Below are 27,993 nucleotides of genomic sequence, written 5' to 3' on the forward strand. Positions count from 1 at the left end.
GCAAAATACGTCAATCAAAAGTCAATACACTAATTTTTGTCAATTGAATATTTGTTGCTCATTTTATTTTATTAATATATAAATCTTACGCCACTTGTTGATGACGTAAGAAAAGTTTTATATTAAATTTTGAATAAATAAATGAATGAATAGACATTTAACCATCCGAATTGTCTCACGGATTGAATGCGATACAACTTTGTAATTCATGGCATCGCCAAGTCTTTTTCGAGGGCTTTTAGCTTAGCGGTATCGTAATCTTTGACCTTCTAAAAGATTAGGGGGTTCAAACTTCACCATAGGTGAGAAGGATGTGAATTTATTTGTTACATTTGTCGTATATAAATATTATATACTTCAAAAAAAAAATATTTCTCGAAGTTAATCACATGCCAAAATTTCAAGACTAAGTCGTTTGTTTGTTTACCTTTTAATAGTTTCATTAAGAGGCAGCCTATGAATCGTTAAAAGTAAATCTTGTTTGGCAAAAAAAAATTTGTCTCTTAATGGTTCTAAAACCCTCTGAATGATTTTGTATCATGGGTCTCTCTTAATCATTCAGCGTTCTAATTTCATTGTAAACAATTATATTTCATTTTGCACTATATCATTAGAGTCTCCTTAATCATTCTGCCCACTTAATTATTCTGTATTAAACCATTCAACAACTGCCAAACAGCCCTTCAATTATACGTATGATAACAAATTGGGCAAGACAAGTTGAGTTGGTTTGATCATCATCAACCATTCAAATAATATCTTAAAGGATGCAATTTAGATGCCACATGTTTTTAAAATGTATGTCTTGAAATACAGCGAACTTAGGCCAACGTCAACAAAAAATTCATATAAAATTTGATTTTTGTCGTATGAAACAAAGAAGCTGAAAATATAAAAGAAATCGAAGTCCTAATAAATATAACAAAGCAAACTGAATGAAAATAGGTTGTATTTTCGTACGATTTCCTGATACATGAAATAATGAATTTGAGATTCAAATTCAAAATACAACTACAACCAAAGATGTAATAATAACTTGGAATTGTAGAGGGACATTTTAGTCAATTTGACCTCTAGTGGACTAAATTTTCCACAACACCGTTGCTATAAATAGTCCTGATAGTATGCATCATTTTACCAAAACACTAAAAGATATTCTCTGATGGCGTTTAAAGTTACTTTTTTACCCTCTTTGTCGATCTTATTCTTCCTTTTCTTCATCTCTCGTACCATGGGTGATATTGGCAATCCCACCAAATTATCCTCCATTGAGTCCATCAAACAACTCAAAGGTTGTTGTGATAAGGGTAGCAAAGCACAAGGCCTCCATCAACTTAAACTATACCTTGCCCGTTTCGGTTACCTAAATTACCAACATACCCCTGAACACACCAATGCCGAAGACGACAAATTCGATGATGAACTCGAGTCCGCCCTCAAAAGTTACCAAAAATATTACCGTCTAAATACAACAGGGATACTAGATGAGGCCACAGTTTCACAAATGGTCCTTCCTCGTTGTGGAGTACCAGATAAAGAAATTCACCACCATGGATCGAAATCGTTACCTACTGTTTCTCTTTATCAATTCTTCCCAAATAACCTTCGATGGCCCCCCGGTAAATCCCAACTCACCTACGCGTTCGCTTCCGACTATCCAAACAATCATATACCTCCAGTTGTTCGTGCCTTCGACCGATGGTCTTCTGCTACCGGTTACTTTACGTTTTTGCAAGTCAATGATTTTACGAATGCAGATTTGAAGGTGAGTTTTAAAAGTGGAAGTCATGGAGATGGATCTGACTTTGATGGGCCCGGTCGTGTATTGGCGCATGCTTTTTGCGCCAACTAATGGGAGGGTTGATTTCGATGCAAATGAGAATTGGTCAGATGGTCCAGGAGCGGTTCCGAATGTTATGGATTATGAGTCGGTAGCGGTTCATGAAATCGGGCATCTGCTTGGGTTGAGTCATAGTGAAGATCCGAATGCCTCAATGTATGCTACCATCCCTTCTGGAGTTGTAAAGGGCTTGAATTCGGATGATATTCAAGGCATCAAAGTTCTTTATGGACTTAATTAATTATATATGTGGTCGTTATGTATGCATGCATGTATGTTGTGAGTATCTGATCATGACAATATGTACTAAGTATGTTATTATTGTTATTGTTATTGTTATTGTTATGTATTCATGTTGTGAGCATTTTGATCATGACAATATGTATTACTTATTTTGTTATTGTTATTATGTATGTATGTTATACGTACATATGTATGTATCTATGTATGTCCTGAGCATTTGATCAATTACTGTATGTTTTTCTATAAATATCAATATATTGTTTTTATAAACTATTTTGTGATATAAATGGCCAATTATATTTTGAAAAGCTTGTTCATTATTTATCTTAACCAAACAAATCAACAAATAGAAAAATAAACGAACAAATATTTGATGTAGGCTCAAAGTCAATGAGGCTTTGCAAGCTTGTTCATGAACGAACATAAATTAACGAACGAGACATTTGTTTATGTTCGTTCGTTTAACTAAACGAACAAGAAAACTTGTTCTCGTTCGTTCGCTTATTAAATAAACGAACTTCCCACTGAATGGTTCATAAATGGTTCGTTGAATGTTTGGTTCGTTTATGGCGTTAATTATGTCAGTATTTAATGATTTGAAAATAATAAGAAAATAAGATAATTAAATAAATTAAATGATCTATAATTATTCCTATGGGAAAATGACCAATGGGTTTAACTATTAGGGAAACACGATAAAAACTTATCTTTCATGGTTTTAACAAGTCTTTTTCATAATTAATAAAATGACAGTATATAAGGGACTCGGTCTTTTCTAGTACTGATTTTGGTACAAACAAGAAAATTCCATGTGGGGCGGAAAGAAAAGTCTGCACTCGTCTATGGAATTTATTTTGTTTCACGGTGGTAGGTTCCATTTTTCTTTTAGTGRGAGTTTTGGGTGTCGGTTTAAGATAAAAATCACTTGACCCAATTTTTCATGTCTCATACATGTCCACCAATCATATAAATACACGTAAACAGAGAGAGAGAGAGAGAAAGTAACATATATTAAATAGATGAAAATATGATGTGTTAGTTTCATTGGTGAAATAAGAATGATACTTGTGACTTTAAGACCGATGATTTTTATGCGTCGGTTTATATGGCTCTAAACTTCTAATGAACCAACACTAAATTTTGAAATATCAGTTACACAATCGTATATCGTAACATTTGACTGAAAAATAAAGACATACATCCAAGGGCATATTGTATGAAAAAATAACGTAATTTAACTTGATTCATATTTTGGGTAACATACTCTCAAAACTTTCATTTTGGTACCTAAGTTTAGGGGTGAACGCGGGTTGGGTTGGGCGGTTTATAACAATTTTACAACCCAACCCAATTATGGCGGTTTGGAAAATCTCAACCCAAACCAACCCATTCAAAAGTATAATCCAACCCAACCCAACCCTTGCGGGTTGAGGCGGGTTGGGTTGGGTTGGCGGGTTAGTAGTTACATAATATGACGAATGAAATAATTCATAAATATTAAGTTTATAGATCATACTATAAAACGTCCTACTAAAAATGTTGCAATAGGTTTATAGGACGTTTTTTGACGTTTCAACAAGTGTTTTACAATGATCTTTAAATAAAATGTCGTATTAGTTATTTTATAGAAATATTTTGAGAAGTGTCCCGTAAACTCATCTATTTATAGGACACCTATGCTCATATGACATTTTTTCAAGTCGTGTTGTATAATATAACTAATACGATACTTTTTTTAAAAACATCATAGAATTTGTTAAGACGTCCAAAATCATCCTATAAAAATATTGGAACTCTTTTAGATAAGACATTTTTCTAATGTAACTCTTTAAAAGCGTCATAGATTGATGGATTCGTCCATCAAATATCTATCAATATCATTCATATTTTCCAACATATCAAATTGTTGTTGCTGCAAAAAAAATCAATAATTTTCCTTATTAATTAGATTATTTGTCATCATTCTTTGATCGTGAATCTCTTTTGGTAACATATACGTTTAGTTAAAATAAAACAAAATATAATATCAATAAAAAGTATATAAAATTTATACATTATTAATATATATATATATACATAATAACCATATATATATATATATAATTTTATAAAAATTATATATTAGCGGCGGGTTGACGGGTTGGACGGGTTGAGCTAGGCTCAACCCAATTTCAACCCTCCTAATTAGCGGGTTAGCGGTTTGGCGGGTGAGCGGTTTGGCGGGTAGACGGGTTGGGTTTAATTGGGTTGTTAGCGGGTTGGGTTGGGCGGGTTTCGCGGGTTCACGGTTTTTTGTTCACCCCTACCTAAGTTGTAAAGTTTTAAACATTTAAAACTCGAGTAACTGGTTGAAGCATTAACCGATTACTATATACTAATGTGGCGAGTGATTGATGAAATTGGATTGAATAACAAATAATATTGAGTTGGATACCACATAACTCGTCACATGAGCATGGTAACCGGTTTATGTTTCAACCGGTTATTCGGGTACTTAAATGTTTAAAACTTTACATCTTATATACTAAAATGGAAATTTTGAAAATACATAACCAAAAATAAAAATCAAGTTAAAAGTACCCTACATCCAAAAGGGCTATCTTGATTAATCTATACTATCTTATTAAGCAAATTTAACAAAAGTCTTAAAGTCTTAAAATACTAAAGGACCAAAATACCCTTTATACTACCCTTAAGTCACTTTTTCACTTTTTCACCCCCTCCTCTCATCACATACATTCACCCTCTCACAACCATTTTTTTTTAAATTATAATTTTAAATTTACAATTTATACCCCCATAATTAATTAATTAATTTACTTTACGTCATTTACTTTTAAATGTTTCATTTTAAACATTTATCAAATTAACATACATAATCATATATCAATTAAAACATGTTTAAAAAAAATACATTTTTATTTTAACAAGTTAYAMYATTATAATCRTCTCGTTAATACMTTCRAAATGAGTCCAATATTGAATAGTTTTTGACTTAATTATATTATTATATATTATATATATTGTGAAAAAATATTTTTAATATTTACAATTTATACTTTTATAGTTATTTATTTATATATATACTATATATTTTGGGGTTAGGCTGTCCAAATTGCACTGTATAATATGTTCTGAATTAATATGTTCTTGGGTTTTTTGAAATATATATATACATGTATTAATTCAACCTTAATTTGAGTTTTTGGACAAAAAAGATGGTAAGCAGTTGAAATTTCATTCTAAAACCTATTTTTTTGGTCTTTTTATGGCTTATGATCTGTCAAATTTGTAGTTTTCTTTATTGGTTTTGAGTGTTTATCTTAAAACTCAAGTTTCTTGGTTCTTTGTTGTTGGTGTAAATGGAACACATTTGTTGAGTCATTTAAATATGTTGGATTTTAAATATATTGGATTTTAAACTGTCATACAATTTTTTTCATCGATAGTCTATAATTGGAACCATAACTCTTATTTATTCAAATTATATTAATATGTAAAGACCAAGTGTAACCTATATCATCGTTAAATCTTATCTTATAAAATCAGTAGAACTTCAAAATCGTTAAAATTCATGGCTCCCGCCGCATTACGTGAGTACACAACTAGTTTCCTTTAAGCACTACTTTTGTACAACTTACAAAGCACAATAAATGCTATGAAGCTTAAAGCACTTGCACATGCTAACATCCAATAATATTTATCCAATCTGGCTTCCTTCATATCATCACAAAGCCACTTTCCTTTTCCCTCTTTCGAACCTGTAAATCTCTCCACCAAAAACACCATTAAAGCACTCACAAAGCTTCCAACTCCAAACACACTTGTACACATCGCGATTCCCATCGTCCTCATCCCTGCCGGAACCTCGCCGTAGAAAAACTCCTGCATTCCGACCACCGTGAAAATATCCGWGATCCCTAACAGAATATACTGCGGCAACAAACAGAAGATACTCAACCGTCCAGATCTAGATCTCGTTGATTCAAGCCTCTTCGATTCCACCGTCGCTGCAAATACCATTGCGATGACGGAAAGGAACATTCCGATTCCGATCCTTTGCATCGTTGTGATTCCTTTCTCGTTGCGTAAGATGAAACGAGTGAAAGGAATGAAGATGGAGTCGTAGAATGGCATCAGGAGGATTATCGAGATCGTGATTGCGCTTTGGAGAGTCGCCGGAGGAATGTTGTAGCTTTTTCCGATGTTTCGTTTCATTGTTACTCCTTGTTTTATGAAAAATGTTGCTGGTTGTTGGAAAACTACTGCAAACATGAGTAATGTTGTCCAGATCGGTAGCAATCGGACGACGACTTCCATGATTCTGAGCCGTTGATTGTTGTTTTCCGATGAACACTCGCTTTTGACGTCGTCTTTTAAACAGAGTGGGTTTTCTTCGAGCCTGGAAGATCACAACACAACCATAAGCAGTGTTTCAGTAATTCATCGAGCTGATTGAAGCTCAAGCTTCACGGTGTTAAACCAAAATCAAATTTGAATTTGATAGTTCGATAAATTTTGTGCTAAAGTTATGCTTCGAAGTCGAATAACTCGATTTGAGTGCACTTATGCTCGACAAACTCGCTGATAAGCTGAAAAACTATCTGTTTATTGCTAAATGTACACCTGACTATCTGTTTATTTATCTGAACTTCGATTGAAAAAATAAACACCAAAATCACTGACATAAAAGCACGTATGTATGACGAAAAATCGCGATAAAAATTTGAGTTGGAGTTTTTTCAAACCAAATTCTCATAAGGGTAAAAGTGTCACCGACTTATTGTAATGCTTTAGATGCAAAAGGTACAAGCTTGTTGGATGGGAAAAAGGAATCACCCGTGTATTTTATCCGAGAACCTAAATGGTGAGAAGGGTATTTTAGTCATTTTGCAAAAAGAGCACTCGTTGATGCATAAGGTACAATCGACATAGCCCACTTACTCTATGTCCACAATATGTGGCTTTTCATCCGATTTCGAACAAACGACTTTCAACATCGAGCATTTGATGGCTTTGACTATATTTCTGAAGGAGGTAACGTTTATCTCGACGCTTTTGTCTTGGTTGTATGAACAAATCTGACCGCCACACCAGAATAAGATCATGGACATAACCATGATCATGGCGGGCACCGTGAAACCAATACCCCACCCGGCCAAATCTTGTATGTTTGGCATAATCGAAACGCCTAAAAGGCTACCACTGCATATGCCAAAGTACCACCATTGGAAGAACCGACTCTTGTTGTCTGGATCCTGATCATTTTTTACTGTCAGCAATTCGTCATGAGGTTTGAACAAATTAGCTCCGAATGCTTGCAATGATGGACCATACCCGCCTTGGCCTAGTGAAATTAAGTATAATGATGAGAATAGCGATGATGAAGAAGGTTTTCGTTTATTGAATGTCGTTGAAATCAAAGCCAAAATCCCCTATATATATGAAAATCAGAAGTCAAGAAATCAGATCGCCTAACCTTTAAGATAAAACGATTTGACTCACTAGGAGATACACGAAAGAGGATGCTATGATGGTCGAGTAGTGATCCCAGTAAGAATCCACCAACGGTGCCACCACTAGCGGCAACATCGATGTAAAACCATACCAACTGTTAACGGTTTTGGCCGCAGACGAATTACTCATCTTCATCACATCCGTCAGATACATCACCAGATTGGACGCTATCCCCTTGAACACGAACCTCTCCATCCCAGCCACCACTATCAGAAGAACCCATGATCTATTGAGTGCCATGTCTCTTTAATTTCAGAATATCAGATCATACTGAAATAATACAAGAAACCAGATAGCTATAAAAATGAAAGATTAAACATAAGTTTCGTGCAAACAATCCAATTGATTCGCATCGATCGCTGTAGTTTTGGTTTAAAATTTGTCAAAATTAGAAATAGAAATAATTCGGATCGACAAATCGCGATGCGACATTTGGAATTGGTGGCTAAATTAGATGAAAAATGGAGGGGTTTTTTTGGTATTTTCTCCGAATCGATGGTGTGGTCAGGGTGGTGATGCATTTCAAGATTCCATAAAACGTTGTCGTTTTGAGTTTATTAAGCCAAAACTTTGCCAAATATTGGTTTAAGTATAAAACATGGAAACTTTCCATTTTTAGTGTACCAAATTCAATATTATTAAAAGATGAAAATTATTGAATTTTTAGAATGATTTAAAAATTAAAAAAAGTACGCCTCATCAACATGGTAATCTATTAATGCTTCAATCGGTTATTCGGATACTTAAATGTTTAAAATTTTACATCTTAAATATCATAATAAAAGTTTTGAAAGTACGTTACTTAAAATAGGAATCAAACTAAAGTACGTTACTTTTTCATGTTGCCTAAATTAAAAATATTTAAATTAAAAAAACAATGTCAAGCAAATTATTCTGAAAAATAAGAATTTTATAATTTTTAATTTAATATCTATATTTCTTTGGGGTTTTTCAAATTAGAAAAAATTATTTAACAGTAATTTATAATTTTTATTTTGTTCGAATATAAATATAAATTTTTATTTATGTTAAAAAAATTATATTAATAATTTAGAATAAATTATAATTTTCATCCTTATAGTTTAAAAATTACAATTTTAGTCCATATAATTTACAATTTATTACTATTTTCATCTCTAGATTAATTCCTACCGTTAACTTAAGTATAACGGGAACCGTCAGTCCGATTCCCATCGGTGCCGGTGGGTTGCAATCGATACAAATAAAACAACGACCTTATCCAGTGGGCCGGCTCCGATGATTTGGGCCCATTTTATTATGGGCTTGGACTTATAAATTCTAAAGCCTTTTGTGTTAGCCGGCTTAATTAAGAAAAGTGGAGGGAATCATTCCATTGCACGATACCGCTTTATTCCTCCGGGGATCTCGATTTCCGTCAACAATTCACTCGTCGGCCGATTATCTCCGACGACTTACTTCACTTCAACTTCACTCGCCGTCTTTAGGAGTTCGATTTCGTCTGTATCATATAAGGAAATTGTAATTAGGTTTGTGTAAGAACATGAAGAACTCGGAGGAGAAGGTGGTTGCCGTGATCATGGTCGGCGGTCCGACTAAAGGTTTGAAATTCGTTTTGTAGGTTTATTTGTTTATGATATTGCTGGATTTTTGATCAATTTTTTGGAATTTGTTTCATGTAATTGGAATTGGTCAGGTACTCGATTTCGGCCGCTTTCGTTTAATACTCCGAAACCTCTCTTTCCTCTTGCGGGTCAGCCGATGGTTCATCATCCTATTTCTGCTTGTAAATCGGTATTCATAGTTCATTGTGTTAACACTGTTTTTAGTTTCCTACATAGGTAGAGCTTGCATTCTGAATTTTGCGAAGATTTATGTGTATTCTGTATCCCTAATTTGGAGTTGATGATGCTACTTTTATGCAATGTAGATCCCTAATTTGGCACAAATATTCCTTATCGGATTCCACGAGGAGAGGGAATTTGCATTATATGTCTCATCAATTTCCAGTGAACTCAAAATCCCAGTCAGGTGATTAACTGATTGTCTTAACATTTTGGGAAATTGTCTAAAATAGCGGAACAGGCTTCCGCTCTTCACTTTTGTAGCTACCTCTTTAACAAATTGACTGAAATAGGCGGAGATTATGCAAGTGGCAGTTAAGCAACTTGTGTACTCCACTTTTTCGAATAATATATTCTGGAAATTAGACATTGCGCCAGAGTTTAATCCACATAGACATTACGCAACTTGCATAATATCTAATTTTTCTGATTATTTTATTGGAAAAAGTGAGTTATGCAGGTTGCTTAAGCTCTACTTGTGTAATCTCCGGCTACTTTCTTCACAATGTTGGAGAAGTGGCTATAAAGGCCTGATTGGCTATTTGGACGATCTCCTATTTCATTGTCATTGTTTGTTTTTTTGAATCAAAGATATTTTAATCCATAGTTGATATTTTGCTACATCTTTGTTCAGATACTTAAAAGAAGACAAACCTCATGGTTCAGCAGGTGGTCTTTATTACTTTAAAGATCTCATTATGGAAGATAATCCGGTATTAGAGTTGTCCTAGTCACTAACATTTGTTTACTTATTTTGGTTTTTATTTCTTTTTGATGATCATGACAATGTGTGATGAATGTTTTACTTGTGTATTCATGTTTCTGATACGTGTTCTATGGTCTGCTGCAGTCTCATATCTTTTTGTTAAACTGTGATGTCTGCTGTAGCTTTCCTCTACCAGAAATGCTCGGTTAGACGCCATTTCATATAATTTTTTTAAATGGCAAAATGCAACAAAGTTTGGTTTAGATCCTATTTAGTGTAACGAATAACTTTATTTCTTCATTGATGTAACAAAGATTCAAAATTTTCTATTTTGTACCCATTTTGACTAATCTTGTAACATATGATGACGCTTTTACGAAAAGTTTAGGAAAGAGTTACAGCAAAGTGGGCGATAAATTTGACTTCCACGTCATCAAATGTTACAAATCAGCAGGTTACAAGTCAAATGGGTAAAAAAATAGGAAATTTTGAAACTTTGTTACATTGGTAAAGAAATATTTGTTACACTAATAGAAACCAGGACAAAATTTGTTGCATTTTGCTTTTAATGAATGATAGTATTATGGCCTAATGATATGTCACATGGGTCCTTCAACGATGTAACTGTGTGTTCTCTTGTAGTTGCCCATAGAAGGTATGGTGGGATGGGGACATTATTAGTTATAAAGGTGAGCTTTAAGCAGTACATTTTCTACTCTGTTTCCGGATAAAAATGCCAAATTTAAGACTGAAGTTGGCTGTGGTAATACTTATGTGAGCAGGTTTCAGCTGAGGCTGCTAGCGAGTTTGGCGAGTTAGTTGCTGACCCAATTACCAATGAACTTTTGCATTACACAGAGAAACCAGAGACTTTCGTAAGAATATTTCTTTTGAAGTATATAATATTTATATATGGCAAATACCCACGCACACTCCTCGCCTTTTAGTGAGGTTTAAACTCTTAATCTCCTGCGAGGCTGGGGTCTGCACGTATAGGGACAGATCTACATGGAATGATACGGTATTACAGTGGCACGGGTAACCGCTTCATGGTGCCACCACATTGTTTTCTTAGGTGCCACCATATAGTTTTTGAAACTGAATGTTAGCATAAGACTTTAATGTCTAAGATGGTAAATACCCCCTGCCTATGTACAAAAGGCCCAGGTTCGAGTCCCACAATTGCCTAAGATGGTAAAGCATAGTTTTTGGTGTTTCTTTTGTATACCTCTTTGTGTTTTTAAAATTATATGTAGACCAGATTGAAACATGGGTCTCCTTTATGTAAGGACAAGGAACCAACCAGCAGATCTATACTAATATTGTGAAAAAAAGTAGATACTTTTTGAAGTCAAATTGTGCCACCACTTGAAATTTTTTCTGGGTCTGCCTTTGTACAATTCCCCTTTGATCCTAAGAATATCCTCGTAGGAAGTAGTTACTGTTAAGCAGCTCTGGTTACTTGTGAATTTCCTCAGTTGATTAGCCGCTTGTCAGGTTCATTGTAGTCGCGTCTATGTTGGATTTTCTTATAGTTCTTATCTTGGATTGCAGGTGAGTGATTTGATAAATTGTGGTGTTTACATTTTCACCCCAGAAATATTTAATGTTATTGAGGATATACATACACACTACGAAGACAGAGGTTAGTTGTTTTTTACTCACTACGCTTTTTTAGTAAGACGGACATTAGCTCAAAGGAAAGGTGGTTCAGGGCTTATATATTAATCAAGGACATTTGTGGTATGACCAAAGAGTCATTGGCCGGGTTGTTCCTGGGTTACCGATGGATCCCAGCCCAGCTTCCCAGGAGGTCACGGGTTCAAAAACTCACCAAAGGTGAGTGTGCATGAAAATTTGTCGTACATAAATATTATTATCTTTAATAAACATTTGCGGTATGACTGCGACTTCATTTAGAACTGCAAGCCTTTCAAGTTTAAATAAAATCTTTGTAGTACCTTAGCAAAGATGAATTTTTTTTGCAGCGTCAAGTTACGAAAAGAGAACATCTGAGACTAGTATGTTTCGGAAACAGCAATAGTCTAAATAATAGCAAAAACAAATTCCCTGCTAGCCCCAGCCACTGAGTGAGCCAAAATCCCCCCGCAAATTGGTGTCCTTGGAGGCGGATTCCGTGTGGGGCCGGTTGGGGTTGCCGGTAATCAACTCTTTGCCCAAATAAAAGCGAAATTGCTTGAGACATTTAGACGAATATGGTAGAGTGAATCAGGACATCTTTTTTAAGTATATAATATTATATTCGGCAAATGAAACTCACACACTCCTTGCCTCTTCTGAGGTTGGAACCTTGACCTCTGGGAATGTCGGGTTATCAGATACCGCTCCGCTAATGACCCTTTTAACTAAGAAATATTTCCATTCCCCTTTATATTTTCATTTAAACCTTTTATTTTTCTTTCTGAACATTTTCCAATTGCAGCTAATCTGCACACTTTATCCAGCTCTGAGGCCCTTTGGTCGGCAACAAAGTAAGATCTCACGGTTATTGTTTCTTATCCTTTTTCCGAATAGAAATGTGGTGGTAGAAGCTTCGAAATTGAATTTTTTCAAGTAGGGTATTGCATGCCCTTTTCAATTCTACACCGATTTAATTTCTTTTTAACAGGACGCCTGCTAAGGATTTCGTTAGACTGGATCAAGATATTTTGTCACCTCTTGCTGGAAAGAAGCAACTATACACTTATGAGACGATGGATTTCTGGGAACAGATCAAAACTCCAGCGTATGCCGATTTTTGTATTGAAACATCATTTTAGGCTTTACATTTTTTTGACTGACCGTAAAGTTATCTAGGATGTCTTTGAAATGCTCTGCTCTGTACCTTGCCCAATTCCGACACAAGTCTCCCAATCTCTTGGCTTGCGGTGATGGAACCAAGAACCCGACAGTCGTTGGTGATGTTTATATCCATCCATCAGCAAAAGTACATACAACTGCAAAGGTAAACTATTCGCATATCCTTCTAATTTGACATTTCGTTATTGGAATTATTTGTGGTGTTTGCTCAAAAACTAACATCCCTGAAATGAGTGCATCTCCAACAGATTTCTTATAATTTCTCTAGAATAGATAATCAAAGTTAAAATCTCTAAAAAAGATTACGTTCGTCTCCAACAGTTTTTCCATTTTGGAGATTTCAACATAAAATTATATATAAGTATTCAATAGATTTTATATCTTCAAGAAACTTTCAAATAAATATTATAGGAAATGACAATACATTCAACTACAAAAAGAACATCTCTCTTTTCAAGATTTAAGGGGCTGTTTGGTTAGAGGTATTAACCGATACTTAATGGGATTGAAAATAAAAGGAAATGTTTGGTTTTATATAATATTATGGGTTCATTCCCCCACATTCGAGGTTAACCGGGTGAATGAAAAATTGTCATTCCCCAACCTGGACAAGTCAACCCCTAAGTTTGGAGGGTTCTCTAAAATTGGAGATCTTTTATCCTCTTTGGAGGATATGTTGGAGAAAAAAATAGTTTAAAAACTTCAAAATCTCCATTTTCTCTATTTTCGATGCTACGAGTCTATTTTTGTTTTGTTTTTATTCTGATATTTTATTTTCGGTCATTACCATCGAACAGATTGGTCCAAACGTTTCAATCTCTGCAAATGTTCGAGTTGCTGCAGGCGTAAGGCTCATGAGTTGCATCATCTTAGATGATGCCGAAATACAGGTACATGGATGATCACTAACCATCCCATTGCATCAATATAAACCTAACACCTTTAAGTTGTTTTTCGTCACAAAAAGGAAAATGCATTTGTTATGTACGCAATCGTTGGTTGGAAGTCGTCTTTAGGGAAATGGTCACGTGTTCAGGCAAGTTTTCTGATTCTTTAACTTGCTTTATTTATGTTGTTCCTCGCGTATTACCACTTGTATTGACGATCAAATCATCGAATTTGCTCAGGGTGAAGGAGATTACAAAACAAAACTAGGAATCACCATTCTTGGTATGCACCTTGCTTGATATTTGATTCTAAATTAGTTTCTTTAACGAGATGTTTCGGTATATATAACCTTAAATGAGATTTTAATTAAATTCATGACCTTATGATGAATATGAAACTATTTTTCTTTTAATAGGTTAGGAGGTCCTATATTTAACTAAATTCTCATTTAAGTTTATATATTATTACCTTATAAGAATATGTGGAACCCCCAGACCACTCTCCAAAAGAGCCTTTGAGGAGGAAGGGGAGGTTTCAACATATATACACGAGAAATGGTCCAAGTTAGCCGATGTGGGACTTCAACACGCCCCCTCCAATGGAGGTTAGATGGACATAAATTGTTTTGGGGTGTCAAGAGGGGGCTAGTCAAATTGTCAGGTCCCTAGACTGACAGACTTTGGCTCTGGTATCATGTGAGAATAAGTGGAACTCCCATATCACTATCCAAAAAAGCCCTTGAGGAGGAAGGGGAGGTTTCAGCATATATACACGAGAAATGGTCCAAGTCTAGAACTGTTTCTCGAACACTTTGTTCTCAAAACCTTTTTTTATGAAGGAAAGGAAATGGACGGGGAAAAAACGATGTGTTTCACTTAACTTATTAGGAAGGAAAGGAATATAGGAGGGAAATATTATTTGTATTTCCTCCCAAATGTCAGAAGAACGGGAGGGAAAGAAAATCTGGAAGGAGAATGTGATCTTTTATGTCAAAAATACCCTCATAAAGAAAAGTGAGAAAAACAAATACAAAGGATATATTTGTAAATTAACATTTTCCATTTCCTTTCTCTCAGATTCAAGAACATGAAAAATTATTTTCTTTCTGTTCGTTCTTTTTCAGAACACAAATAAAGAGTTTTTTTTTTCTCTTCCCTTCCTTTCTTTTCATCCCAAATTCGAGCGCATGATGTAAAAAATATGTGTACATTCTACCCTACTGCTTCTGTGTGAGATTTATCGGGTCCGTTTAATTTGGTTTTTTTCTTCCCATTTCATGCTAAAAAGCTCGTGTTCGTTGGTTGTAGGAGAAGCTGTGACGGTTGAGGATGAAGTGGTCGTGGTTAACAGCATTGTTCTTCCAAACAAAATTCTCAATATAAGCGTACAAGAGGAAATCATTCTCTAAAGTCGTCGACTGCTAATTTAGATGCTTGTTTATCTGAATCAACTTGGAACGTTGTCGAAATCATGCGCTTCCTTCCGTTCCAAAAGCGAGGTTCGTGTTTTTACAAGTAAAATTTATTTAATGTTGTTTTCTATTTGTGGGTCGTGTTGTTTTCGGCTAACTTATGGGTTGGCTCATCCAAGTTATCTTGAGTGAGCTTGGTCAATGCTTTCTAAGGCTATGCAATTTTGCAAGAGCTCTTTAGGTTTTAAGTTTAGCTTTTTATTTTATGTTCCAAAGTGTTGTTTTTTTACCTTTAATATTTGTTCATACTCTTCACAACCCGTTGGCTGGTTGTTTCAACAGGTTTTTTCATAATTTCTTTAAAAAAGTCCAAATCTCTAAAAAAAAGTTGCATTCAATTCTAACAGTTTTCTCATTTTAAAGATTCTTATCCTCGTGTGTGTGTGTGTGTATATATATAGGGGTCTAATCAAATGAGAACTGATTAGTTTGTGGTAACTGTGAGGTCCAATCTCAACCACAAATCAACGGATAAATTATGAAATTTATAATTATGGTAGTTTGAGTTAAAATTATATATTTGGGATCATGTGAGACCAAGGATTTTTCGTGAGACCCGAAAAACCAATTCTCAACCCTTGGATTAGATCTACAATCTGAACATTTATAATTACAAAATTGCCATGAGACTTCTCTGTAATCACAAAATTCGTCATCGTGCAACTTTAGACCATTAGATCATTGGCTTATAAAGTTGATCAATAAACATAAATTGGTCTTTCGGAGCTCCAACAATTTCTTTAAAATGGAGATTTTAGGATATTTGATTCAACAGATTTTTTAAAACCTTTTTTCAAAATGGAGAAAGTAGGAGAGAAGGTGAAATACTCTAAACTTGGAGAACTCTTAAAAATGATTATCTATGAAAAACAATTTTTTTTTTAATTCTTGGTATAGAAGAGAAGAAGACTCCGGTGAGACCTTTGGGTCCATAGTAGACCTTCCAACACGTTGGATTTGCCATTTCCTGGTTCGCCACAAAGATGTCAAGTTTTTGTCAGCTAAATTAGTAAGGTTTTTATTCATGGCCAAGTTTGATACTTAAATCAATTAAAGTGGTTTGTTATTTTATTTCAATTTTGGTTTTTTGATCAACTTTGAAAAGTGAATGAAAATAATATGGAGGGAAAATGGGAATGAATTTTCATTTATCAATTTAATATTAAAATTAAAATTTGCACTTCTAAGGAAATGAATCTATTATATTATATAAAAATCAAACAATTTCTTTGAACTTAAAAAAAGTTAGTTAATTTAAAGGGTATTTTGGTTTTTTTATTTTTTTTGTAATTTTACCTTTTAAGTTAACTTATTTTTTAAACTAAAATAAGTAAGAGAGAGCAAAAGTGAAACAAAAATGCCTAATGATAGTAACCAAAATTATAATTAATTTAAAATAAAAACAATCTTGATAACGATTTCCACATGGATCAAAAATGTAACCTACTCTTTACGTTATTTCTAATAAATTCTCTATTTTCAATTTTAAAAAAAATTTGATTAACATAATTTTCTCTCATATTTCAAAAAAGGCACAACTTTTTTTTGGTCTTTTATTTTAGATGAAATTATTAGCGTTATGAAAAGTATAAGAATTTTATTAATTAATTTTCTTGTTCAAATTCATATTTAAAATAAAAAATATCAAACAACAATGGTTTTTTTTTTTGGAAAAAAAAAGAAATTATTAAAATTAGTTATTTTTAGAAAACGTTCATAATTTTTTCATATTTGAGCCAAAATTGTCAAAGATTTTGCAAGCTTTTTTGTTTGTAATTTCAAAGAGTGTACTTTTATTAATAAAATATGATTTTAGGAGATTGCTTATAGAAACAGTGTATTAACTTATTTCAATGTAAGATCGGTAATAAACACTTTTGAGTGTTTGGATAAACAACTTATATCAGTGTCAAACCGGTAATAAGAAATTTTTGAAGAAGTTAAACCATTCTAACTTATATAAATTTGATAAAGACTTTTGTAAAAAAAATATATGTTGTTTCAAATAAGCAATTCCAAACACCCTCTTAATAGGTCATTTCCCAAGCCATTAACTAGATTTTGCAAGCCAAAAAACGTGTCACGGGCTATCACAGCTATTACGCCAATGTCATAAGTCGTTCCCATAAGAATAATATTTAAGTTTATAAAAGATATAATTTATAAGTTATGAAATTGGACGATTAGATAGAAAAAAGAGATGGCTCGAGTAAAGATTTAATCCCAAATAAACACTTTTGTGCAATTTCCCTTAAAAACCAAAATAACGAATTCTTTAGGTCTTGAAAATATAAATTAATTGACCGTAAAATTTAAAAATAATTAGTCATTAAAGGAAATATCTTGTTCATGTCAATTGTAGCCAATACCATCTTGGAGGTACAAGGAAGGGGCATCCATACCTTGTCTAAAAATCACCATGAAACAATTCAAAAATTGAATCGTGAAGTGAAACTAAACCAAACAAACACAATATATCCAGACATTTGTGTCTTTTCTTATTAATCTGGATATTCAACCTGTTATGCGAGCTGACTAATCCTAGCTTTTATGGAAGCTTTAACAATTTATAGCCTGGTTGTAGCATTAACACTTTTATTTGCGAATCCTTTTGTTTAATATTAGAAATATGAATTTTTTGATTTTTCATATTTTATTGCCTTGGACTTGCATGGCGACCATCCGCTTCGAGGGTAGTCCGGAGTCACCGCATTTGAACCTCCATGGCCACAAGGGGATTTTTATTCCTCCTGACATTCGTACCTTAGACTAGTAATCACCCCAAAACGGTTTAAGAATTGAACTGTTAAACCAAACCAAACCAAACCAAACCAGTATTATCTCACATAGAAGTAGCATTCAGAGCTAGGTTGTCAAACCAAAAGCAAAACCTAAAAACATCAAGTCGGATTTCAACGATCATCTGTTTTTTTCCAAACACAAATATGGCTTCAAGAATTTGCAAAGGCTTCTATCTTACAAAGGAAATCTTGAACCAACTGGTTTTTGTTTTACGCCAGAAATAAGTGTCTATTTCGGGTCTGCAAAGAAGGAATTGATGGATGGCATAATCTCCGGATCCTTGTTGCGAACGAATTTCCTTAACGAATGCTCAGCGTACTTTTCGCCTTCAGCAAAGTTATCTAGCACACCGGCAGCTCTATTTTCCTTGTTCACTCTACATGTCCAAACAAAATAAGTACGAAAGCAACTACCCATTTGACAGCCAGGAAGGTAAACCTGGACAGACCCTAAAGGGCCCGAGGATTCGAACGGATAACCAATGGGGAGCAAACTTAAAATCTTCATTAGTTGGGCTGAATTTATCTTTAAATTGGCTTTAAGTTGGTTCATTGCTTAAGGGACCGTTTACCAAACACTTACCAGGTAAGCGCTTACTGGCAAGAGTCACTACCCTCATTTACCTTATACGGTAACATTCTCTGCCATCAAAATAGATGGTTGGTAAGCGTCTCTTACCCGGTAAACGCCAACTCCCTCTCACTTATCAAGTAAACTTCCTATGCTTATTATCAGGTAAGATACTTGATCATTGTCATATTCACAGGGTAAAGTAAGTGATACCCGAAAAAGCTTATCCAATTGACGTTTAGTAAACGGCAATTAAGTGGTGGATTAACATGGAAAAGAGCATGTGGTTATGAAAAATCTAACCAAATCTGAGAGCTTTCACATCAACATGACTTGGAATGTAGATGGGGTTCAAATTAAGCATAGAAGGTCCATTTAGATTGGTCAATAACTTAATATTTGTATGTGTTAACATAAATCAAATGCGGGTTACTTCATGTTAGTGGTTAAGTTATTTAAATTTCAATTATTCCTTTGTACATCTGATCTTTATGTTAATGTTGATTGATTGTTTCAGTCTTTTGATTAATTTAATTTTTTAAGGAGCTCTCTATCAAGGATCACGAGGGTCTTCCGTACTACCGATTTCTGCAAGTAGAATTTTTTTAGTATGAAAGGTACATACGCTAAATTTTGAAGAATCCTCCATAATATTAGAAAATACAAAAAAAAAAAACCAAAAGACTGAAAGAGTCCCTCGAAATCATCTAAAAAACCAAAAAAAGTCCCCCAAAATCAACCACAAACTTACGATTCAATTTGAAAAACAAAATGTATTTCATTCCTCAAATTGACATAATTGACTTTTCTCTAGATCAAATAAGGTTTAACTTTTCACAGAAACAGCTTGCCACTTTGCGGACTTTTGATCCATCTCAAAGGTGCATCCGTTCACGTGTGTGTTTGTGTGTGTAGAACTATACTGTGACTTGTTGAAACTTGAAATTTACTACAACATTATCTTAACTACTCAATTATGTTTTTATTTACTAAAAACATATATCTGCAATTATTAGTTGCTCAGCTTCAGGAGCTCTGTTGTCTCTGTGCTGCATTTAGCTATGGTTTCACAGTGATTTGGAGACAATTTCTCGTTCCTAAACTCATTGATTGAATCAAAAATCTAGAAGAAAGAAAACCATAATCCTCCAAAAGCAAAAACTGATCTTACTAATGGAGCAATCATTAATAAGATCCCCATAGGAACTAAAACAACACATCGCGATTGTTCGAATTAGTTGTCAAAAGTAGAAACACAGCTTACACATAACGCAATAGAGTTAGAGGGAGAAACTACCTGACTTCAGGATTGCTACTGATGTTACGGATCAATTGCATCCCGCAGATTCCGACGGCGACACCAACGGCGGCAAACAGAGGATACACCTGTCAAATTACACAGATCCATCAAGTCGGATTTACAAACACGAATCATCGGTCACGATAATACCGATTTACTCGTTAGATCAATTATACGTACAAAATTAAAGTAGAAAATACACAAAAATTGCGAAAGAATACAGAGAGAGATTGATAGCCACGTACCTCAGGTCTCAACCAACGATTGAGCGTCGATGAACCCATTTTTTCAACTTTTTGAGCAACGCCGGAAAACGGAAAACAAAGTAAACGGGAGGAGAGGAGAGAGACGAAGGTGGTCGCAGAGAACGGAAATGAGGACAAAACAGAGAGACCTAAATACCTAATTCTGACTTGGCAGCTTATATATAACGCTTTCGTGGTCATCCAATGGAGGGTAAAGTACAGTAACATCTCCTTCGGATAAACCCCTACCACCTCCATCTATGAGAGCTTGTCTTTTAGGCCCCTCCAACTGCTATCGTCTAAACCTCCATATAGAGGTGCAAGGGTGCGTTTGATGCAGTAGACATGATATAACATAACATGGATCCTTATTCCACGTTTGGTATGACTTTTATGTGGAACAGACATGAACAATGTAAACAAGTCTATTCCACCCCTTCCCCATTTAAGTTCTCAATCTTGGCAAACAAACAACCCATTTAAACCCTTTTCAACCAATAACCCATTTGAACCATTCAATTTAGCACCTACAAAATGAAGAGAAATGCCAGATCTAGATGCCTAGATAACGTGATTTAATTGGTCATCCGAATTTTTTTTTAACCTGGATATCCAACCCGTTAAGAAAGTCAACTAATCTCAAAACGATCATCTGCTTTGCAGATAGCCTGAAGTCAATGTATTTGAACTTTCATGACCAAAAGGGGATTTTTATTCATCTTTGGATTTGAACCTGGGAACTCCTGACACTTTTGACTTTTGGAGCTCAAGCTCAAACCAATCTGGCACCACCTTTTTGGTTTGGTCATCAAAGATTGTGAATTGGTAAGGGGGAGATTATGAAGGTTTAGAGGGGATAGAAGGAAGTCGAGGAGGGATGAGAGACATGATTTTTCCTAAGGGAGGGGGCCATATATATAAAATTGAAAAGACCAAAATGCTTCTTATTTAACAGACAATTTTTAACGGAGTTAGTGTTAGGGGTTATTCTAAAAAAGAAGTCAAAATATAAGGATGATTTATGAACTTATCAAAAGTTAGGTACCACTTTCAAAATTGTAACAAACCTTGAGGACCAAAATTGAAGTTTACTCCTAAATTTTAATAGATAAACGGAGATGACATCACCACCTACAAGTGGCGGAACTCGTAGGAGGATCGAATCGATCAACAAGAAAAGCAAACAGTATCAGTGGTTGTTGAGAAAGAATCGGAGCGGAACCCTCGAGAACTCCGCCGTACCGGAAAATCATCTCTGATAACCTCCTTTACCGATGGCGGCAGCTTCTCATTCCTTATCAGCACCGTTTTCTGGACTCACCGACCACCGAATCCCCCACCACAAACCACCTTCCTATCCCTGTTCTCACCACCTCTTCATTCGTCCATCGCTTCCCTACCTTTCCAACGCCTCCAATAGCCGTCGTGGTCCTGCTACTTCCGTCATCTGTGGCGTCTCGGACGACTTCGTTTCAACTCAAAACTCTGGCTCCTTCTACCATGAATTCTCCGTCATCGCTAACATGTTGAAGAAAATCGAACCATTGGATACTTCTGTGATATCAAAAGGCGTTTCTGATTTCGCCAAAGACTCGATGAAACAGATGATTTCTACTATGTTAGGGTTGCTCCCATCGGATGAATTCTCCGTCACGGTTAGGGTTTCCAAACGTCCTCTTGTTCGCTTATTGGCCTCTTCATTGATCACAGGGTAAATTTTACAATCCTCCATATATATATATACTTCTTCGATTACACATTCAATTGGGGAGAACTCCAAAATCACATAGATTTGTACTTTCTGTTTCACAAACAAGTAAAAAGGGATCCACATTGTGAATCGAATACATGGGAAATCGTCCCAATTTCTCTTGAGGCCTTGTTACACGTACTAGAACTATAGATCGTTTGAAATGAATAATAAACAATATAAATTAATATCATATTAGAAATCTTACAAATTAAAATAACAGAAATATTTAAGACTCGTTTTTGTTTTATCGAAAGATTCTGAAATTTTTGATTTTGAAACAAATTAAATAGAATTTTTATTCAGATGAACTATATAAATCCGGGCCCTAACACTAGTAAAATTGGACGTTTTTTCAAAAACCAAGATTTAACATGCTACCAGACGGCCCTATGTGAAACAAACACGTTATTAAACAAATATATGTTAATCACTGTATTAAATTCTAGCTATAGATGAAAAAATATTATATGAAATAGCACATGATGCATTGGTTCTCAAAGATTTCACGATTTAGATAGTTCTCAAAAGAAGACCCCATTTAATTAATTCAGTTATTTGGCATGCATCATCAATTGGTGACTCGATTGGTGTTTGCTGTTTAGCTATACATTGTGGAACGCTGAGTACAGGATTTTGTTGATGACGAACTTTGAAACCTCTTCAGTCGACATACGTAAGAGGCTGAATTCAGGTTATTGTGATGATGATGAAGCGGATCAGATCAAGGAGAGTGAGGGACTGTGTGACGATGGTGTCGGGATGGAGAATCAGTCCGAAGAATTAGAGAGATTTAACTTCCAAAATTGTTCAGATGATTTATCTCCCGAGGCTATGAATTACATTCAACAGTTGGAATCAGATCTGTCTACAGCCAAGAAGGTGAGTCACTGTGTGTAAACTATCTGCAAAATTAATTTTCAAATTGCTCAAAAGTTCATAGTTCCATACTTCAATTTTGGTTTTTAAGCTGAAACATGTTCTGGTCTGTTGTTCATATTGGTTTAAGGGGCTATATGGTTGGTTTTCCATTATATTCTGTATGGATAAAGTTATCAGTAAAAACTGAAGAAGTTTTTGTTTGGGAGAGTTTTTTCATAGATGGAATGAGCGTGCTTTTTAATTGGGATTAACAAGTTTGGGAATAACTTGGCTTTCTGCATAAAGCTCCCCTTCGAAGCTTACTGAATAAGCCACTTTTATATCATTATGCCACTATCAAACAGTTTTGTATAGCTGACAGAATAAACTGTGAGTCCCATTAAGCTACGAACAAACAAGCCCTAGGATATCTTATGCGTCCTTTAAACTAAGGATATTATGTACAATTCCTTCGTGACTCAATTCGTCCTTTAAACCGAGATTAGACAGGCGCGGATTTCCCGAAAGTGTTGAGAACTGGCTAGACTAGTGCAGATTTACCATGTGAGAATATGTGGAACCACGTTAGATTTGAGGAGAGAAATTGTCCAAGTCTAGCTGATATAAAACCCTTTTAGAATACTCTCTAAAAGTGTCCTTAGGAAGAGAAGGGAGGTTACATATTGAGTGAGAAATTGTCCGAGTCTAGCCGATGTAAGACTCTAACACCCCCCCCCCCTTCCAACGAAGGTTAGACGAGTACAGATTGCACCAGAGTGTCGAGAGGGGGCTAGGCGAGTACAAATTGCCCGAGAGTATCGAGTCCCTACAGTAATAGACATTGGCTTTGATACCATGTGAGAATATGTGGAATCCCGTTAGATTTAAGCACAAATGGCTCAAATCTTGCCGATGTGGAACTCTAATATCGACTCCATGGATGTGTGCATCATAGAGCTACAATTTGCTGATTGTTTGTTATCCCTTCCTCCCAGGAACTGCATACTCAAAAGCAAAATCAGAAAACTATACAAATCGGATATGCAAGAGGAAGTAACAATGATCTATTGAAGTACTTGAAATCACTCGATTCCGAAATGGTAATCATCATAACTCGATTTTCATACTCTTTATCGTTCTTCCGGATAATGTTGCTCATTTGTAGATTTTATTTCGATAGGTGAATGAACTATCGAAACCTTCATCTTCAGAGGTAAAAGAAGTTCTACAGCAACTTGTATATTGTATATCAAGAAGGGTATTTAAGGAAGACTTCGCCTCGGGGTTAATCGGAGATTCGAAAGTAGTCCAAGAAAACTACCAAAACGATGATGTTAACTTCTCTGAAACGCGGGATTATCTCGTCAAGCTACTTTTCTGGTTCGTATATGTTTTTCGTTATTTATTTCCCCTTTTATTTAACCGCGTGGGTTGTGGCGTGCTTGTTAAGGCTCGGGGGATGTACTTGAATAAATTAATCTTCCCCGGGCTCGAATCCAGGCTCTGCGAAAGCCCTAGTAGGGTTGTTCAAAATTCGGACCAACCCGGCCAACTTAACCCGAGGTAGTCTGACACATAGTTGATACAAAATTAGACCAACCCACATCTATTGGGTTGGAATTGGATTAAAGTCATTTGAACCCAACCCAACTTGATGAACCCGCATCTATTAGCCTTTTTTTTTGCATCTTTTATTTTGATTTTAATTCGTTTAAACACAAAAGGCTTAGCTAGATTGTAAAATAATGTATCAAAGTTTCAAACCGACCAACCATGATTGAGTTAAAAATTTCAAACCGTAAATATTGGATGGGGTTTGATGGATTTTGATCACAACTGTTTTTTTTCCATTTTGACAGGTGTATGCTATTGGGTCATCAATTAAGAGGCTTGGAGAACAAGTTATATCTGAACTGTGCAGTTGGTTTCTTGTGATAATCAGATGGTAAGATAATGCTTATATTATTTATTTATTTTTTACTTTTGAACTTTTCAATTAATCTTTGGTACTTTAGGAATAACTTTTAGAGAACCTTATGGTGTAATTAGAATGTTACTTTTCTTGATCAACAAATCATTATTTGTGTATTTGGTATATGAGACAGGACGGGACCGAACAAAATTTTGTGGTCCTACGTTTGGCGCGAGATTAGACCGAGAGGGAATAAGAACTTACTGTCGAACATTTGGTGCGATGTTAGACTCCGCATATGATACAGGATAAAATTTCTCCCATGTTTGATGCAACATTATAGGTACAGTACAAAAACTTGTTGTCGAACTTTGGCACGACATAAGACTCCGCAGTCCAAGTAACATTAAAGTCCCCGAGCAACAATTCAAAAATTGAACTTTCAACCGGTTACCCGGGTGCTTAACATCTTAGCTAACAAAATTTACATCTTAGCTACCAAGTAAAATTAATCTTCTTGTCGAACTTTCAACCAGGTACTTAAATGTTTAAAACTTTACTTCTTAGCTACTGAAACGAAAGTTTTGGAATTACGTTACCTAAAATATAAATCAAATTAAAATACATTACTTTTTCATCCAATTTACCTATTCCTATATTCAAATTAAAACCCTCAAACTTCTAAAACTCTCTCAGGCCATCCACATACGGCTTTCAAAGCCAATTGCAAAAGCAATTGCAGAAAACTTTAGTTTGCCACATGGATTTCACTTACAATTTTTGCAATTGTCTTTGCAAGCCACATCGACAGTCACATCCGCATCTACATCCCCACTTTTTTCTTTTTTTAATTGTTTAAGTAAACTAAATTTTTATATAACACATATATTTTATGTTTTTTTATTAAATTTAGTTATTCTTGTTTAAAAAATATTTTATGTGTATATATTACTTTTAAAATATAATATAAATACAATCGTTTTAATTAACATTGAATTAAAATAAAACATGTTATTAATTAAAAAATAATTAGAATGTATATATAAATAATTTATAAAATAGTTAATAAATGTTGTAGTGGGAACCACTTTTGAAAGTGTAGGTGAATTATAAGTGTGTAGGTGGTAATTGCAAAAGTTGACGTGACACAGTTGAAAGTGTTGTAGGTGAATTGCAGGTGTGTGAAAGATAATTACAAAAGCTGATGTGGCACAATTAAAAATGTAAATAGATTGTAGGGATGAAGATGGTCTCACCTACCTACGTCAGTCCCATCAGCAAGTACCAGATATAAAGATATCAGGATTTGTTAGTGCTTTTAACTTCTAAGGCTCTCTCACCTACCTACGTCACAGCAAGTACCAGATATAAAGATCACAGGATTTGTTAGTGCTTTTATTTAGTTGGTGTTTGGTTGATTTTGTATTAAGTTTTATATTAATAAAACTAAAATTATCTATATGAATTAATTTATTTGTATAGATTGGAAATTTTTTTTTGTTTTGGAATGTTTTTCATAGAGGTAAAGAACATGTTTTTTAATTGAAAAGGACAAATTTGGAAAAAGAAAACTTGGTTGTTTGCATAAAGGGCATATTTGAAAGAAGAAAGACTTGACTTTCTACGTAAAGCTCATTCTAAAAGCTTACTGAATAAGATATTTTCTATATCATTAACTTACTACCAAATAATTATTTACCGTTAGACTATATAAGTTACGAGTCCGGTTGAGCCACAATATTGCTTTTATTTCTCATATTCATGTATAGATATACAAAAGAATCAAAATAGAAACAACATAATATACAAAAAAGAATGAATCAAATCACAAAAATTAGGCAAAAAAAAAGGTACAAACCCTTTTGCCCTCATCATCTCAACTCTTCTCTAAAGTGTCTAAAGAGATCATAAGGTGCCCATAGATAATCAACTGGACATGGCTTACCTCCATCTAGTCGCACCCATGGCTTCCCCTTCCCGCTCCAATGCAACAAACTGATCGGACCAGGGTGCAGAGACCTGCAACTATGAACCACGTTGTTCCCGCCGAGCCCATGCTGGTTCCATCGATGATCGATAGCCGTGACTTCACCACCAAAAACCAACAAAAATGGCGGAAGTGAACCCAATTCGTAAATCCTTTCCTCCTTTTGAATCTCCATCCATTTCTCAATTCTATTCCTATAATCTCCTTTTCTCCATTTCACCAAATCCATCACCATTACTCCTGTGTTGAAATAACAAGCCTTCTTCCCTTGGAACACTCTAGAATGATCAGGATTGTTCCAGAAGTTATCTGTGAAGTATTTGGTGAAATTTGCGTGACAGTAAACTGGAGCTCCAATGGTGGTTGATTCACTTAGAGAAATAGACCAAAGTTTCTGTATATCATCAACAACGATGATATCAGAATCGAGATAAATCACTCGTGAAACACTTGTATCGATTATGTCAGCTAAGTATATTCTAGCGTAGTTTAATGGATCTTCCAGTGCTTCACGAATCGAATTCGAGATCAGATTCTTAACCAGATTGTCATCGAAACCATAAACGATGAACTCCAGAGATGGAAATATGGTTTTGATGATCGTTTGTAGATCTTCCGGTTTAGGAATCTTCGATTTCGATGCGATGAAATGGAAATAAACGTTTTCTGGACAAGAAGTGTGTTTGAGAATCGAATGAACAGCTGCTATGGAGCCTCTAAAGTATTTGAGATCGAGAGTCATTGCTATATGGATTGTATCTAACTCTCCACATTTTTCGCCATTTCTGTACTCTTCTGCTTCGATATATCCTGAGGTTTTACTCCCATGGAGTTTATTCTTTGGAGCAAAATCGCTTGGTGTTCCAGGAACTGAACGAATCGCATATGTGGAGAGAATAAACAGAGGAACGATCAACAGAAAAGCTACAGATTTGTATGGAAGCATATCACTGAAGCTTCTCCGATCAAAAATGGCGGCCGATATTCTCAGAAACTTCTCCGATCAAAAAGTGTGGCCGAGATTTACAGAACTGTTCCGATCAAAAACGGTGGCCGAGATTCTCAAAAGCTTCTCCGATCAAAAAAGGTGACCGAGGTTAACAGAAGCTTCTCCGATCAAAAATGGTAGTCGAGATTCAGATGAATATGAGTTGTGTAGTGTTTTCTGAGAAAATGGTGGAAGATGACGAGGGTGTATATATGGAGAGAGAGGGACGGAGAAACGCGTTTTTGTTTGGAACGCGGAAGGTGTGTAGTG

At 35.0% G+C, this 27,993-nt stretch overlaps 5 protein-coding genes and 1 pseudogene across 6 annotated transcripts; 3 read left to right on the forward strand and 3 right to left on the reverse strand.

The window, feature by feature from the left end:
* The first annotated feature begins 1,145 nt into the window (after positions 1-1,145).
* Positions 1,146-2,197, forward strand: LOC112515699 (annotated as a pseudogene).
* A 3,501-nt stretch (positions 2,198-5,698) lies between these two features.
* LOC112515639 (protein NRT1/ PTR FAMILY 5.8-like) lies at positions 5,699-7,840 on the reverse strand. Its single transcript, XM_025122546.1, has 3 exons — positions 7,589-7,840; positions 7,028-7,518; positions 5,699-6,485 (listed from the first exon to the last, which is right to left on the reverse strand). Exons 1-3 carry the CDS (start codon positions 7,838-7,840, stop codon positions 5,699-5,701), a joined length of 1,530 nt encoding a protein of 509 aa, XP_024978314.1.
* Positions 7,841-8,966: 1,126 nt separating this feature from the next.
* LOC112515753 (mannose-1-phosphate guanyltransferase alpha-B-like) lies at positions 8,967-15,626 on the forward strand. The gene is made up of 15 exons (XM_025122669.1): positions 8,967-9,180; positions 9,276-9,373; positions 9,510-9,610; positions 10,058-10,136; positions 10,274-10,334; positions 10,772-10,818; positions 10,912-11,004; positions 11,684-11,774; positions 12,573-12,621; positions 12,759-12,875; positions 12,947-13,094; positions 13,747-13,839; positions 13,917-13,985; positions 14,077-14,119; positions 15,145-15,626. Exons 1-15 carry the CDS (start codon positions 9,123-9,125, stop codon positions 15,243-15,245), a joined length of 1,248 nt encoding a protein of 415 aa, XP_024978437.1. The 5' UTR covers positions 8,967-9,122; the 3' UTR covers positions 15,246-15,626.
* A 2,486-nt stretch (positions 15,627-18,112) lies between these two features.
* On the reverse strand, positions 18,113-20,390 carry LOC112515448. Its single transcript, XM_025122277.1, has 3 exons — positions 20,226-20,390; positions 19,978-20,066; positions 18,113-18,486 (listed from the first exon to the last, which is right to left on the reverse strand). The coding sequence occupies exons 1-3, from the start codon at positions 20,262-20,264 to the stop codon at positions 18,339-18,341; spliced, it is 276 nt and encodes a 91-aa protein (XP_024978045.1). The 5' UTR covers positions 20,265-20,390; the 3' UTR covers positions 18,113-18,338.
* A 995-nt stretch (positions 20,391-21,385) lies between these two features.
* LOC112515348 lies at positions 21,386-25,155 on the forward strand. 2 transcript variants are annotated; one of them, XM_025122111.1, is made up of 6 exons: positions 21,386-21,936; positions 22,581-22,857; positions 23,832-23,936; positions 24,017-24,216; positions 24,696-24,781; positions 24,942-25,155. In XM_025122111.1, exons 1-5 carry the CDS (start codon positions 21,500-21,502, stop codon positions 24,769-24,771), a joined length of 1,095 nt encoding a protein of 364 aa, XP_024977879.1. In that variant the 5' UTR covers positions 21,386-21,499; the 3' UTR covers positions 24,772-24,781; positions 24,942-25,155. The 2 variants fall into 2 exon arrangements, with proteins under 2 accessions (XP_024977879.1, XP_024977877.1); XM_025122109.1 differs by lacking the exon at positions 24,942-25,155 and having other exon boundaries at positions 24,696-24,922.
* A 1,320-nt stretch (positions 25,156-26,475) lies between these two features.
* On the reverse strand, positions 26,476-27,986 carry LOC112515462 (probable galacturonosyltransferase-like 10). The gene has a single exon (XM_025122300.1). It carries the CDS (start codon positions 27,679-27,681, stop codon positions 26,620-26,622), a length of 1,062 nt encoding a protein of 353 aa, XP_024978068.1. The 5' UTR covers positions 27,682-27,986; the 3' UTR covers positions 26,476-26,619.
* Between the last annotated feature and the right edge of the window lie 7 nt (positions 27,987-27,993).

The sequence above is a fragment of the Cynara cardunculus genome (genome assembly GCF_001531365.2).
Source record: "Cynara cardunculus var. scolymus isolate 2C chromosome LG 7, CcrdV1, whole genome shotgun sequence".
NCBI classification, from domain to species: domain Eukaryota; kingdom Viridiplantae; phylum Streptophyta; class Magnoliopsida; order Asterales; family Asteraceae; genus Cynara; species Cynara cardunculus.

Coding starts and splice junctions, on each gene's coding strand:
- LOC112515753 (XM_025122669.1), top strand. CDS start 9,123: ATGAAGAACTCGGAGGAGAAGGTGGTTGCCGTGATCATGGTCGGCGGT. Junction 11,775..12,572: donor TACACACTACGAAGACAGAG/GTTAGTTGTTTT, acceptor TTCCAATTGCAG/CTAATCTGCACACTTTATCC. Junction 12,622..12,758: donor GCCCTTTGGTCGGCAACAAA/GTAAGATCTCAC, acceptor TCTTTTTAACAG/GACGCCTGCTAAGGATTTCG.
- LOC112515448 (XM_025122277.1), bottom strand. CDS start 20,264: ATGGGTTCATCGACGCTCAATCGTTGGTTGAGACCTGAG. Junction 20,067..20,225: donor ATCGTTGGTTGAGACCTGAG/GTACGTGGCTAT, acceptor GTAATTTGACAG/GTGTATCCTCTGTTTGCCGC. Junction 18,487..19,977: donor AGTAGCAATCCTGAAGTCAG/GTAGTTTCTCCC, acceptor TTGGACATGTAG/AGTGAACAAGGAAAATAGAG.
- LOC112515348 (XM_025122111.1), top strand. CDS start 21,500: ATGGCGGCAGCTTCTCATTCCTTATCAGCACCGTTTTCTGGACTCACC. Junction 23,937..24,016: donor AATCACTCGATTCCGAAATG/GTAATCATCATA, acceptor TTATTTCGATAG/GTGAATGAACTATCGAAACC. Junction 24,217..24,695: donor CTCGTCAAGCTACTTTTCTG/GTTCGTATATGT, acceptor CCATTTTGACAG/GTGTATGCTATTGGGTCATC.
- LOC112515462 (XM_025122300.1), bottom strand. CDS start 27,681: ATGCTTCCATACAAATCTGTAGCTTTTCTGTTGATCGTTCCTCTGTTT.